The sequence below is a fragment of the Cololabis saira genome, chromosome 10 (assembly GCF_033807715.1).
Source record: "Cololabis saira isolate AMF1-May2022 chromosome 10, fColSai1.1, whole genome shotgun sequence".
Lineage (NCBI taxonomy): Eukaryota > Metazoa > Chordata > Actinopteri > Beloniformes > Belonidae > Cololabis > Cololabis saira.
The window spans coordinates 24,246,635-24,260,400 of NC_084596.1; the positions used below are offsets into that span (position 1 = coordinate 24,246,635).

A 13,766-nucleotide genomic window follows, 5' to 3' on the forward strand; every position below is an offset into this window, starting at 1 on the left:
ATACTTTATTGCTGCAATGTTTCAGTGCTTTTTCAGTGCTTTGAAGGTGTAGCATTGGACATTAAAGCAAAGTATTCTTGAGAGTGTTCGGGAGTTTACATGTGGTTTTGGCTGGAAGAGGCGCGCGTGTCATGCGTAAAGCGTACATTACGCACACACTTATACATGGCATGAGTACTCTTGGAGTAAATCAATAAAATGGTCAATTCACAGGGACCCTCTGTGTAGTTTTGAAACCCCTATGAATCATACAACACAAGAATGAAAAGAGAACCAAGTTTAATTCAACCATGAATATAAACACATGTCAGGAAATGAATCAATATAATCATGATTCACAGGGAGGGTCGGCTGTACGGCGCCTCGAGAAGTGGCATCTGCTCTAATCATCTGGTGCTGGAGGGCAGTGGACCTCTCGAGGTGGCCCTCTATACGCGGCAGCACTCCGAGCTTCTCCCTCTCCAGCTCCACCAGCGTCTCGCTGCAGGTGCAGGTGGTGATAGCAGGGCGCTGTGTGCGGCCGCCACGCATGCGGACGCCGGTTCTTGCTGGTGCAGGTTGGAGCTCAGGGACACGCGGGAGTGCGGTGGGACTCGGTACTTGGAGCCGGGGAGGTTGGTGGTGCTGGTCTGACCCCGCTCCCAGATGGCTCATCCACCGGTTGCGACAGGTCAAGCAGCTAAATAAACTTCAGAATATTTTTTTGAGGTGAAGGATTCTGTTTTACTAGTCACGAGAATACAATGTGGTCCTATATGCTGATCGTTAAGATAATTTGTCCTAATTCATCCATCTTTCACATTTAATAAAAAAACAATTTCCTCATTATTCTCTTACCAAGACTACTTATTTAGTTGCAGTCTTGTTTTCATCATGAAAAAGGGTAATTGAATTATATTTATCATCTTAGTTTTTCATTATAACACACACAAACGCACAGGCAGCAGGGAATTAGTGCGTTAGGTAGCAGTGCTGCGTGTGAAAATGCGCTGATAGTGATCGATTGATTTGGTTTCAGAACCGGACAGCTCCTCTAAAGAGCTAAAAGAGCAAAACTAAAGAACGGTGTTAAGAGGTAATCTGGGAAACACCCGTATCTTAGGGTACCTTCTTAGTTGAAACCTTCTTTGAACCTCTCTTAAATCCTTGAGAGGTTGGATCTGGGAAACCCGGCCAATGACAGTAGTGATGTAAACAGTGCAGCTGAGGGTTAACAGTTGTTTGAATCGGCTTTGGCATCCAGTTAAGATTACGACCTTAGAACAAGACAAATCACTTTTGCAAGGTTTATGCATTTGCCATTTCTCTCCTGTTGACGCAAATAAAAATAAAGGGCAGATTGAAACCCCAGGAGCAGAAAGTTGAAGGAAGTAAGATAAGTAACATCTGTCAAACCAATGGTCTAACTATTGTCCTTGGGGCACACTGCCCTGCATGTTTTAGACATACTGTAGGGGTAGGGCTTCACATTAATCTTTAGCTTGTCAAAGATTTGCACAAGCCTTTAACATTTAGGGCAATGCATCCTGAGGAATGTGGTTGGGAAATTAGCTACACAGTGGTAGCAGCACATTTTGTCTTCAGTTTATGAAGTTTGGAAAGCATCTATACATTTGTCACATTAAGCCATCTAGTTGTAAAATAGCAAGCTTCTACTTTTAAGCAAAATGTCCCAGTTGGCTCAAAAGATAGTTTGCCGACAGAGCAAATTGAGATACTGAACATTAACCTAAGTCAAGTTACTTCTGGATACAACTATAGTGATTTTTTTTAGCATGAAGATACATTTCTTGACTTGTTGGAGCGGGGTTGTTGCTGAAAATGTAGATTCCAACATAGGTCAAAGTAGCCCTAATAAGGCATACATCAACCACTGATCAGAAAGCAGCACAAATATAGCGCAAGACAGGTGTTTATTTGTATGGGACAAAACACAGACATTCTCCTCTTAATGAAAATACCTAATTTTGATCATGTAATTTTCTATTCATTGATGATCCATTTGCAGTTATGCATCCCATGTAAACAATCAGCCTTGCCAAGTTAGTGTTACTGAACATTTACGCAACATTTCGAATAGTTGGTATACATGGCAATAGGTGGGCAACTATAGTCATGAAAAAGCTGTGAAATCCATAAGTGGGGGCAGAAATCTGATTTCTAGAGGCATTCATGTAAACGTTTGACTAAACTACTGGTACAAACAGATCATCATTAAGAGCTGAATCCCTTTTACATTCTTCATTTATTCACACTGCCCAACTTTCCCCAAACTCTTGAATACTCTTGGCCCTAGTACCATCTGGCTTCATCCGTTCATTCCACTTTTGTCCATCAAAGTTTCCACACAGTCCCTCCACCTTCCTTTTATAAAAATTTGGTAGAATGATCTCTGTGGGGAGGAGATAAGGGTGAGTGTTAAACATAAAAAGCCACAGTTACACTGACATATAGAGAGAATTACCTGCTTTACAGAGGCCATCAGACTCCACTGAAAGACCAAAATCAGCCTTTAAGTAGATGCGGGATGAACGCTTCTGGATATCAAATCCCGGAGTTGGTGTGACAGTAGTTTGAATTTTAATTCCATCCACCTGTAAACAGGATTTGACATTGAACAAAAGATACTTTTAATTTGTGGACATAAGGGAAAACATTTTAAAATTAATGAACCAAACTATTTAGACGCACGGTGAGGATTTTAATATTTCTCAACACAATAAAAGAGCCAAATCCTACAATTTTCATGCACTTATGGGCTCTAGAAATGAGCTGCAGGTGATCGAAAATGCTGCTGCTCGAGTCCTGACTAAAAACCAGGAAATAAAACCATATTAGCCCAATCCTAAGGTCTCTGCGCTGGCTTCCTGTCGCTCAGAATAGACTTTAAAACAGCTTTTCTTGTGTACCATGACTTGGCACCAAAGTACATCTGACATGTTGGAGCAATAAGAACCAACTTGGACTCTGAAAACCTCAAAGTGGGCTCCTGCAGGTGCCCAGAGTCAGGACTAAACAAAGTGAAGCTGTGTTTCAGTTGTATGCTCCTAAAATCTGAAACAGTCTTCCAGAAGATGTGAGACAGCCTCAACTGATTATATTCAAACCCAGGCCGAAAACAGTTCTTTAGCCGTGCATATAACTGAAAGGATTTTATCTGCACTATTTAATGATTTTTATAGAATAATTCTGCCTCCTTGTGATTTCATGGAGCTGTAAAGCACTTTGAATTGTCTTGTGCATGAATTGTGCTCTACAAGTAAACTTGCCATGCCTTATATTTCTTCTACTGTCAGATCAGTACATCTATACGACGATTTGATGCAAAAATCTTGTTCAGGCATGCCAAGTAATTCCTGTGAGAGGCTATTGTAGCATTCAGAGATCTAATGCCAGCGTAAACCATCATGCAAATAAAGGGCTGATACTCACAAAAAGCTTCCGATGCTTTTTGAACTCCACAGTGTGGTTGTACACTCTGATCTTGAGTTCTTGTACAGCGTCCTTTTCATGATCATCCTCGATACTGCTGCTGTCTTCCTCACTGCTGTCATCATGTTGATTGTCCTCTGTGCATGCATTAATGATCTCGATGTAGACATCTGGAAGGTTACTGGGTAGGTTTTTAGTCCTCAGCAGCACATATGAGCGTTCACCCTCAAAGTTATGCTTCATCCCATCAAATGTTTTGTACTCAGGATCTCCTTTGACAGTGCATCCACCGAAGCCTTTGAAGACAACAACTGCAGTTAAACTATGAAGATGTAAAGATTAGATATAAGTTCTCACTCACACACACACACACCTGTTGACTGACAGTAATAGCCCATTTCATTTTGAAGACAGACTGCATCTTCACACCCCTCGTCATCACAGTCGATCTTTCCCATGCCATCGTCCTCATCACATTTGCATTTCTGACTGCAGTGACTGGTGTACCACACTTCATTGAACTTATGAGAAATAAAAGCACACATACACCGTAAACTGTAGTCCGTTGTAAAGATCAGGCAGAGAAATCCTTAATATTAGAAATATAAATAAAATCACTTACTTTGCGTTTGATGCCATTCTTGTCCACACACCCACACTCCTGTGCAGGGAGACAAGTCCCTCCTTTCTGTAGAAAGCCATCATCACAAACGCATCCTGGTACACAACCGTTGTTACTGCAATGCGGGGGGCCATTCAGGAAGTCACAAGTTGGACCGCACGGAGGAACACAAGCGGTGTAATGACTGTTCTTTGCACAAGATGGTGCTAGAGAAATAAGACACTTCAAATGATCAGGGGAATACAAGGAAGCCCAATACAATTCATACAGACGTCAATTCTGGCAAATATTCCAATTATTAAAAAAAATTACTAACTTGGGAAAAATGTGATTAATGATGGTAGTCCATCTGTGGTGAGGAGCGGTCTGGTTGTGGTGGCGAGTGGCTGAGGGGTTACTTCTGGTGTGAGTGGTGGGCTCATCTCTGTGGTCAGGGACCGCACGGTTGTGGTGGGTGGCCCAGTGGTGGTGTTAGGCAACAAGTCCATAGTTTCTGGTTGGGTTGTTCGGCTTGGCTCTGTGGTCAGGGGTGGGCTGGTTGTGGCAGTTGGCCGAGTTGTGGTCTGACGTTGTGATTCTGTTGCTTCTGGTTGGGATGTAGGGCTCACCTTTGTGGCCATGGTTGTGGCAGTTGGCAGAGTTGTGGTCTGATGCTGCGATTCTGGGCTATCAGTGTTAATGGGCTGCCTGATTGTAGTGGCAGGTGGCTTAGGTGCAGTCACTGTCATTTTAGGGATTGTGGTTGCCTCTGTGGTAAGGGGCAGCCTAGTTGTGATGGCGTTTTTGATTGCTTCTGTTGTCATGCTCACCTCCGTTGTTAGGGCCAGCCTGGTTGTGGTGGCAGGTGTCCAAGTGGTAGTCTCAGTCTGTGGTTCCGTCACTTCTGATTGAGGTGTTGGGGAGAGCTGTGGGCCAGGGGTCGGGCTTGCTTCCATGTTCATGGGGAGCCTGGTTGTTATGGATGGTTGAGTGGTGGTCTGAGGCCATGGCTCTGTTGCTTTTGGTTGAGGTGTAGGGCTAGCCTCCGTGGCCAGGGGCAAGCTGGTTGTGGTGGCTGGTAGACTAGTGGTGGTGTCAGGCTGCGTTTCTGGCACTTCTGGTTCTGTTGTTGGGAAGAGCTGTGGGCCAGGGGTTTGGATTGCCTCTGTTGTCATGCTCACCTCTGTAGTCAGAGTCAGCCTGGTGGCGGGTGGCTGAGTAGCCGTGACTTCTGGATGCTGTGGTGGTTTGGTCTCTGTGGTCAGGGGTGGTTTGGTTGTGGTGGCAGTGGGCCGACTGGTCAGAGGCTGCAGCTCTGTCACTTCAGGTTGGGGTGTAGGGCTTACCTCTGTTGTCAGGGTCAGTGCGGTTGTGTTGACCGTCGTCCGAGTGGTGGTCCGAGGCTGTGGTTCCGTAACTTCTGGTTGAGGTGTTGGAAAGAGCTGTGGGCCAGGGGTCACGCTCGCCTCCGTGGCCATGGGGAGCCTAGTTGTTCCAGGTAGTAGAGTGGTGGTCTCAGGCTGCGGCTCTGTCACTTCTGGTTCAGTTGTAGGGCTTGCCTCTGTGCTCAGGACCTCACCTGTGGTCACCGATGTGCTTTCGGTGGTGCTTGGTGGAGTAGTGTTTAGAGGTTGCCGTTTGGTCACTTCTGGTTGGAGTGGAGGGCTCACATCAGTTGTCAGGGGCAGCCTGGTTGTGGTAACTGGCATCCGAGTGGTGGTCTGAGGCTGTGGTTCTGTCACTTCCGGTTGGGGTGTTGGGCTCACCTCAGTGTTAGGCTGCCTGGTTGAAGTGGCATGCTGCTCAGGTGCAGTCACTTCTGGTTGGGGGACTGTGCTCCCCTCCGTGGTGAGCGGTGGCCTGGTTGTGGTGACTGTTGGCTGAGTGTTGGTATGGGGCTGCAGCTCAGGCACTTCTTGTTCTGGTGTTGGGAATCGCTGTGGGCCATGGGTGGGGCTCACCTCCGTGGCCAGGGGCAGTCTGGTCGTGGTTGGGGGTTGCGAAGTGGTGACTTGTGGCTGCAGCTCTGTTGCTTCTGATTGAGGTGTAGGGCTCACTTTTGTGGGTAGGGGCAGCCTGTATGTGGTGGCTGGTAGCCCAAGGGTGGTCTGAAGCTGTGGTTCTGTTGCAGGGCCAGCCTCTGTGGCCAGGGGCAAGCTGGTTGTGGTGACAGGTGGTTTAGTGGTGGTCTCGGGCTGCATTTCTGGCACTTCTGGTCGTGTTGTTGGGAAGAGCTGTGGGCCAGGGGTTTGGATTGCCTCTGTTGTCATGCTCACCTCTGTAGTGAGGGTCTGCCTGGTGGCGGGTGGCTGAGTAGCCGTGACTTCTGGATGCTGTGGTGGTTTGGTCTCTTTGGCCAGGGGTAGTCTGGTCGTGGTTGGGGGTTGCGAAGTGGTGGTCTGTGGCTGCAGCTCTGTTGCTTCCGATTGTGGTGTAGGGCTCACTTCTGTGGGTAGGGGCAGCCTGTATGTGGTGGCTGGTAGCCTAATGGTGGTCTGAAGCTGTGGTTTTGTTGCAGGACTAGCCTCCGTGGCCAGGGGCAAGCTGGTTGTGAAGGCAGGTGGTTTAGTGGTGGTCTCAGGCTGCATTTCTGGCACTTCTGGTCGTGTTGTTGGGAAGAGCTGTGGGCCAGGGGTTTGGATTGCCTCCGTTGTCATGCTCACCTCTGTAGTGAGGGTCAGCCTGGTGGTGGTTGGCCGAGTAGCCGTGACTTCTGGATGCTGTGGTGGTTTGGTCTCTGTGGTCAGGGGTAGTTTGGTTGTGGTGGCAGTGGGCCGACTGGTCAGAGGCTGCGGCTCTGTCACTTCTGGTTCAGTTGTAGGGCTTGCCTCTGTGCTCAGGACCTCACCTGTGGTCACCGATGTGCTTTCGGTGGTGCTTGGTGGAGTAGTGTTTAGAGGTTGCCGTTTGGTCACTTCAGGTTGGGGTGTAGGGCTCCCCTCAGTTGTCAGGGGCATGGTTGTGGCAACTGGCATCCGAGTGGTGGTCTGAGGCTGTGGTTCCGTAACTTCTGGTTGAGGTGTTGGGAAGAGCTGTGGGCCAGGGGTCAGGCTCGCCTCCGTGGCCATGGGGCGTCTAGTTGTTGCAGGTAGTAGAGTGATAGTCTCAGGCTGCGGCTCTGTCACTTCTGGTTCAGTTGTAGGGCTTGCCTCTGTGCTCAGGACCTCGCTTGTGGTCACCGATGTGCTTTTGGTGGTCCTTGGTGGAGTAGTGTTCAGAGGTTGCTGTTTGGTTACTTCCGGTTGGAGTGGAGAGTTTACCTCAGTCGGCAGTGGCCTGGTTGTCGTGACCAGCGTCTGAGTGGTGGTCTGAGGCTGTGTTTCCGTCACTTCTGGTTGAGGTGTTGGGAAGAGCTCTTGGCCAGGGGTGGGACTTGCCTCTGTGGACATGGGTAGCCAGGTTGTGGTGGTGGGGGGTAGAGTGTTAGTCTGAGGCTGCGGCTCTGTTGCTTCCGATTGGGGTGTGGGGCTTGCCTCTGTTAAGGGTGGCCTGGATGTGGTGATGGTTGACTTGAGCAGAGGAAACTCATAGCTTTGTATCGGAAGTTGACTCATGGTTGTAGGAACAGGACTTGCTGGATTAGCCACATCTGTAAAATTTTAAATTAGTTACATTGAGTCACAGGCAACAGTATTGGAGAAGTCAAAGCCAGGATTAAAAAAAAAAAAAAAAAACACCCACCTGTGCAGAAGCCACGCTGAAGGGATATGTCATCTATTGCTGCATCAGACTGGTCATTGGAGCCTCTTGCCTCAATCATGAGCTAAACAGACATGTCAGTTGTTACTAATTGTTTAGTAAATCAACTTTGTATACAATTCCAATTACAGGCACTCACCTGGAATGCTCCTGTTGTCATCAAATCCACTTGAGCCTGATGCCACATATTTCTTTGATTATTCTTTTTCCGCCACACAGCATCAACTTTTCTATCCTGAATTAAGTATATATGAAGACCCATTGTGTCCGCTGATCCATACGTATGGTACCAGAACTGAAAACATTGTGGGCCAGAGTCGGAACATTCAAGGCTGATTAGACGAGCTGTGGCTCCAAGTGACACAGCAGTGAATTCAATGTAAAGATACTGACCACCTGTACAATGATGAAAAAAGAAACAGTGCATCATTTGAATTTATAATTTCCTCATCATGGTTTAGTGTACACCCAATTAAGATACAACTGTTAAAACGGTGGCTAATCTACCTCTAGTAAAATTGTGGTTGATGCTGAAAAATGGTGTCTAATTAATTTCCATTCCTCAGTCATTCACAAATGACCTCACATGGCTTCTTTAAGCATAATTACCTCCTGTGGTGTGGTCTGACGCAGGACCAGTTATGGTGGCAGTGGAACCATTGTGCCTTTTCCAATCAAGCACATCAGTGAGCATCTGACTCCACTGACATAAATCTTGCTCAAAATCACAGTTTACTTGGCAAACTGGAAAGTAAAGTTAATATATCAGGTACAGTGCATTTTTATACATCATACAGATCAGATAGCAAAATATACACAAAATGCAGTAGTTATACAGCAACTATACCTGGGTGCAGAGGTAGCCCAGGAACTACAGTAGCATTGCGCCCATTTAACAAATGCCCTGACCCCTTTACAGGAGGCATAGTGGCAGTCATTACCGGATGCTTGGCTGTTGGAGTTGAGGTGGTGGGCACACGAACACTTTGAGAAGCTGGCGTATTGAGATTGGGGTTAGCAGGTAGTGCTGCCCCACCTTGACCTGAAAGAACAAAAAAAAAAAAAAAAGTCACACTTCACAGAAGGGCACCTCTGAAATGGATCATCTCTACCCTTCAATGATGTACAAGTTTTTATTAAGCTTGCAGAATTAGGTCTGGATTGTTTTGAAGTCCACCTCAGCCAACTAACATTTCTCTATTTTTTTTCCCTCCAATATACTGTAAAACTGCCACTGTTCTAGAGTAGGTAAACATGAAGGCCAATTATGTCTGCATATGTACCATAATATGACATTGCTGGCCTCATTGTCCAGAGGGTTTGGTAATCAAAAGATTCATTTGGAGGATGCACAGTTTCCTTAAGATTGTCAGTCACAATATCTACAGAGGATTAAAAACCAGTGTAATTTGCAAAGGGGCCACACTACTGTTCTGTAATCAGTTAAAAATAAGTAACCACCTTTTCCAGGTTAAAAAAAAAAAAAAAAAAAAAAGGACAGTCTAACCACAGGTTGTATTAATCTGCCACTGAGGAAGTTTCACTCCTGCAAACTAGCATGGTGTTGTACAAGACCTTGGATTTGCATAGGGTGTTGACAACTGTTGGCAGAGTAATACACAACTAAGCAATGCAAAAAACAACTTACGACAGAACGTTGAATTCCTCCATGTGGGTACAGCAACTCCAGCTTCCTGACAGATAGCAGCATAGTCCTGAAACATCTCACAGAGTACTGTTTGGTCACCATGAGAAGAACACATGCCAGCCACACAGGTCCGGAAGTAGCTCTGTGCCCCGATCACTGATAAGCAGTCAGCAAACGCCCCAGTGCCAGAGAGGATGCCTCCACAGTACACCTCACTGGCATATTCTGCCTCTTTCAGTTGATCACATTGGAAAGGTACAAGTATGGTTTCACAGGAGGAACCGATTTCCCCAGTCTGCCAGCTCTCACCCAAAGCTTTGGCATTTTCTGCATATGTGCCATCCGGCTTATGAAAGTCATCTCCACGCAGGTGGTTAAAGTTTCCACACAAGCCACATACTTCACCGGAGAAGTTTGATGGCAGGTAGATAATGACGTCGCCAGCATTGTCATATGAAACGGTAAGACCTAAATTTGTTTCCACTACAGCAGCAGCAGGGTTGCTCTTGATGTTTAGCAGGCCATTGCTGTGACTGAATGGAAGATTCTTCCAGACACCATTAACCTGGGGTGAGAGAGATATTAAAAACAGTATTAGCTTTACAGATCATAAGCCATCAACAGCATTATTGCTTTACTGTATCCATTTGCATTTGAGTGATCCAATGACACTTTGAATTTGAGGATATTACACCTCACCACTTTTAGAATCTACAACAGTCTACTCCAGAAATCACCACAGTTTACACTTCTAGAAGGGATACTCAGTTGAAAGTGCTTGCACACCTGAGACCTGTTGTACATAGCTGATTGACAGGAAATGTGGTCCTAAGCACAGAGCATTGTGGGGTTGAAATAAAAAAATATAACTAAAAGGTTGACGTGTCAGAACAAAATATGGCATGTAAATAATGGAGGGTGCTAAATTGTGGTTATGCACTAGACTAAGGGGAAAAATACAAATCATTGTAAAGAGATGGCTCCACAACTTGTTTGGTGCAAGTCCAAACAAACAAAGATCATTAGACTGACTAAATAGTCTTATATGGGCCACGTGCCACAGTAAGGACTGAAACTGGCAGTTCATTCCACAGTATAGTTACAAGTGGTCATTGGAATTGTGGACATTTTTCCCCACTGAAAGTAGGTTTTGGTCAAAATTCCTCCCATTAACAAAACAATTATGTTTCACACTTCCAGTCAGTCATCCAGTGGAAGACAGCAAAGAATTATTGAAAGTGGATTTAAAAAAAAAAAAAACACCCCAAAATGAGAACAGTACTGTGTGTAGCCCTTAATGTTGGCACTGTGCATGCAAAGCTCAACATAGATGTTCTGCAGACTGACAGGAGTTGAGCTTTTCCTGCAATTTTCTCATTCCTGTTAAATCCATCTTCTCTTTTGCTGTGGGGTTGCCAAAGCAGGTAGAAATGCAAGGCGAGACAAACTGCATTAAATGACGGTGCTTCTCCATGAATGTGGAAACAGCCCCTTATTCTATAGATGGAAGATCTGAAGCCAGCAAAAATACAACTTGTGATTCATGATTCCATCTTCTCCCTCACTCAACTTTGTTTTATTACATTAAAAGAACCCTGCAAATTATTTGCAATAGATTTTCAAAGTAGGCAGCCAAACTTGGAGTTTCAGTACATCAGTTTGATAATAAATCAGCAACTCACCATAGCCTGTTGCATCTGACTTTTTAGCAGGGACACCCATATGTTCCCCAAATTCACAATAATCTGCTGTACATTTGGCAGTGATCCGTTGCTGTTCTGCTCATTGACCACCTCCACACTGAACTTGGGAATAACTCCAGTGGTTGAGCAACTCTTACTCAGCACATAGGAGCAGGGAGCCATGAAGTGGAACATCATTCCGTCAAAAGTGCTCAAGTCTGTGTTATGGTGGATAGTACACATCCCTGAATTGGAAAGCCCACTGAGGCCTCCTCTCTGAGGACCACAAATTTGGTCCTCTTGGCACTGAGGTTGAAAGCAGAAGAGCTGACCAAAAGAACAGATGCAGCGAGTTGACTCATCAGTCAATAACTCTGTGTTGGAGTCACACTGGTTACCTGTAAAGAAGAAAAAAAAAAAAAAAAAGTACTTATTTAATCTCTCTGGCTGGAAAATATAGTAATTAATGGATCTTCTTGAGTGTTTTTACAGTAGACTTGAAGCAGGCACTTTTTATTTTATGTTAAAATATGTCAAATTAATTTAGGAGGCTTCGATCAAATCACTTGCAGTCTTGAGCCATTTGACAAGCGTTATGACAGTAAGCTCGTGTTACCAAAAGACGCTACAGCCATTTGTACCTGAACATAATTTATTATCGTTAGCCTAATACTTACCACAAGAACCTCTTCTTACACCAATCTGTTTTAGATGAGTCTGGTCTTCAACAGATACCGGGTAGATGGCTTCAAATGCAAGCTAATAAAAGTTAAACAGTTTAAGGAGGGTCAATCGCAAATTTAACATCCCCAGTCGCATTTCAATTAAACATACGTTGTAATGCATGTTGGTTTACCCATGAGCCTGTTTCATTGATATCTAGGGGCAGAAACACTTGTCTCCATGCATCTCTTGGAAAAGTGGGAGAAGTCCAAATTTTTACTTGACCACTGCTGCTTTTTAACAGAGCACGAAGCTCAGACCCAACAGATGCAGCCGGGGCCAAGTACCAGAACTCCAGACAGGCCATGCCCTCAATCTCTAGTGGACGACTCTCTAGCATATTCACTGTGACATCCTCGGGAACTGAAATGAGAACAAAGACACTTTCAGCATCCAGAGTGTAACCACATTAATATTTCAAGGGTTACGAATTGTTTCTATAGTACAGCGAGTGACCTTGATGAACTAACCTTTAACGTGCATTATATTGGATCTTTAATCCCCAATCACAATTAGCAACTACCACTATAGAGTTACCACACACACCTAAGAATAGCCCCTACCGGTACAATTTCCTTGTATAATGAACATAAACTAAAAGTTGATCCAAGTATTCCCAGAGAATCAATTTGAACTCTGTTCTGAAGTGACTCAGAGCCACCCACTAAATAGTTTAAAGTCTTCTGTACCTGTTTTTTGGCTCCTCGTCCAGTCACAAGTCAGATTTGCATGTTTGTTGTAGAAACACTGCGTTACATAATCTACAGGAAAGCATATTTAAATACAATATCAGTATGAATGTCTGTTAGACCATCGATTATAAAAAAGGAAGTTTACTGAGAAATGTTACAGGCTTTTGAAATTACAGTACTCAAGTACCTGAAGATGTCCTCTCTGGCAATGAAACTACTGAAAGGTCATTCCAATGTCTGAATTTAGAAAAATATGCAAGTTATAAGAGGCTCCATCAAAGATAAAATGATATGAAATTCATATTAGCCATACATCAGCCAAGTTTTTCATATAAAAATGTATCTTCAAACCCACCTGCACTCGGTAACTGTCCAAGTTAAGAGTACTCCAGCTATGACCAGCAAGTGCATATTGATGCTTCCAAGCATGGCTGATCCTTCAAAGGCAGCCGCTTCCTTTACCTTTGCGTATACACTCCTGGATGAGTTGAGTGAATGATATGTAGGCCTTTCTGTAAAAATATTTCACTACTTCAGTGCAGTTACAGGTCCTCACACATTGTCAGAGCAAATGGTCTCAGGTATTTATTCTCTGCAGCCAGGTAAACTCAGTGGGAGGAGAAAGAGGTTACTACAAAGAAACAAAAAAGGGGCTGGACTTTTTTTTTTTTTATAAAAAAGGGGCAGCGAGACCCTTTGAAGGTGATGACATGTATATCACACAATCTTGACAAACAGTGAGAGAAGAATGGGTGAGATTAGTTACTTTATTCAGTCTTTAAAAAGCCTTATAAAGACTCCAACTTCTCACTGGAGTTGCAAATTTAATATTAGAGCCAACTTATTGTTCAAAATGGTTAACAGGCGGACATTAGATCAAAATAAAACAATGGGTCATGTCAAGCCATTACTTTTATTGGGCCACCGAAGAACCGTAGAAAGAAAAACATTACTGACAAATGACATTGAACTTTGCTCTTAGGTATCACTAAAACAACAGGTTCATAAATGTTTCTTTTGAGAAGGGAACTCACCCCTATGGACACAGACCTCCTGCTCAGTACCAGCAGCCTGATGCGCATACCTGCTCACCTGATTTAAATAAGCTGCTGCTCATCAGGCCTCTGATGGTCTCGTTCACACATTGGAGCACTCATCTGAAACAGCTGTGTCGGAGCAGGGGCGCATACTTGCATCATGAAAGTGGACATGTTAAGACAGAAATAAGCTTATTCAATGTTTTCTATTGCACCCAGTCAAAGCTGAAAATTCCCTGTGCTTTTGGAGGG

The 13,766-nt window shown here is 44.7% G+C and overlaps 1 protein-coding gene across 1 annotated transcript; it reads right to left on the minus strand.

The window, feature by feature from the left end:
- Positions 1-1,966: 1,966 nt before the first annotated feature.
- LOC133452681 (zonadhesin) lies at positions 1,967-13,020 on the minus strand. Its single transcript, XM_061732219.1, has 17 exons — positions 12,833-13,020; positions 12,665-12,714; positions 12,475-12,546; positions 11,919-12,148; positions 11,740-11,821; positions 11,063-11,460; positions 9,381-9,945; positions 8,580-8,774; positions 8,342-8,476; positions 7,872-8,128; positions 7,715-7,796; positions 4,371-7,622; positions 4,055-4,260; positions 3,806-3,953; positions 3,433-3,728; positions 2,465-2,594; positions 1,967-2,392 (listed from the first exon to the last, which is right to left on the minus strand). Exons 1-17 carry the CDS (start codon positions 12,904-12,906, stop codon positions 2,250-2,252), a joined length of 6,315 nt encoding a protein of 2,104 aa, XP_061588203.1. The 5' UTR covers positions 12,907-13,020; the 3' UTR covers positions 1,967-2,249.
- Positions 13,021-13,766: the final 746 nt, after the last annotated feature.

What these genes read in the sequence shown, in the direction of transcription:
- LOC133452681 (XM_061732219.1), bottom strand. Translation starts at nt 12,906, where the DNA reads ATGCTTGGAAGCATCAATATGCACTTGCTGGTCATAGCTGGAGTACTC. An exon ending in TGGACAGTTACCGAGTGCAG is followed by an intron (nt 12,715 to 12,832) that starts GTGGGTTTGAAG and finishes TTCTAAATTCAG; the next exon opens with ACATTGGAATGACCTTTCAG. An exon ending in GCCAGAGAGGACATCTTCAG is followed by an intron (nt 12,547 to 12,664) that starts GTACTTGAGTAC and finishes GCTTTCCTGTAG; the next exon opens with ATTATGTAACGCAGTGTTTC.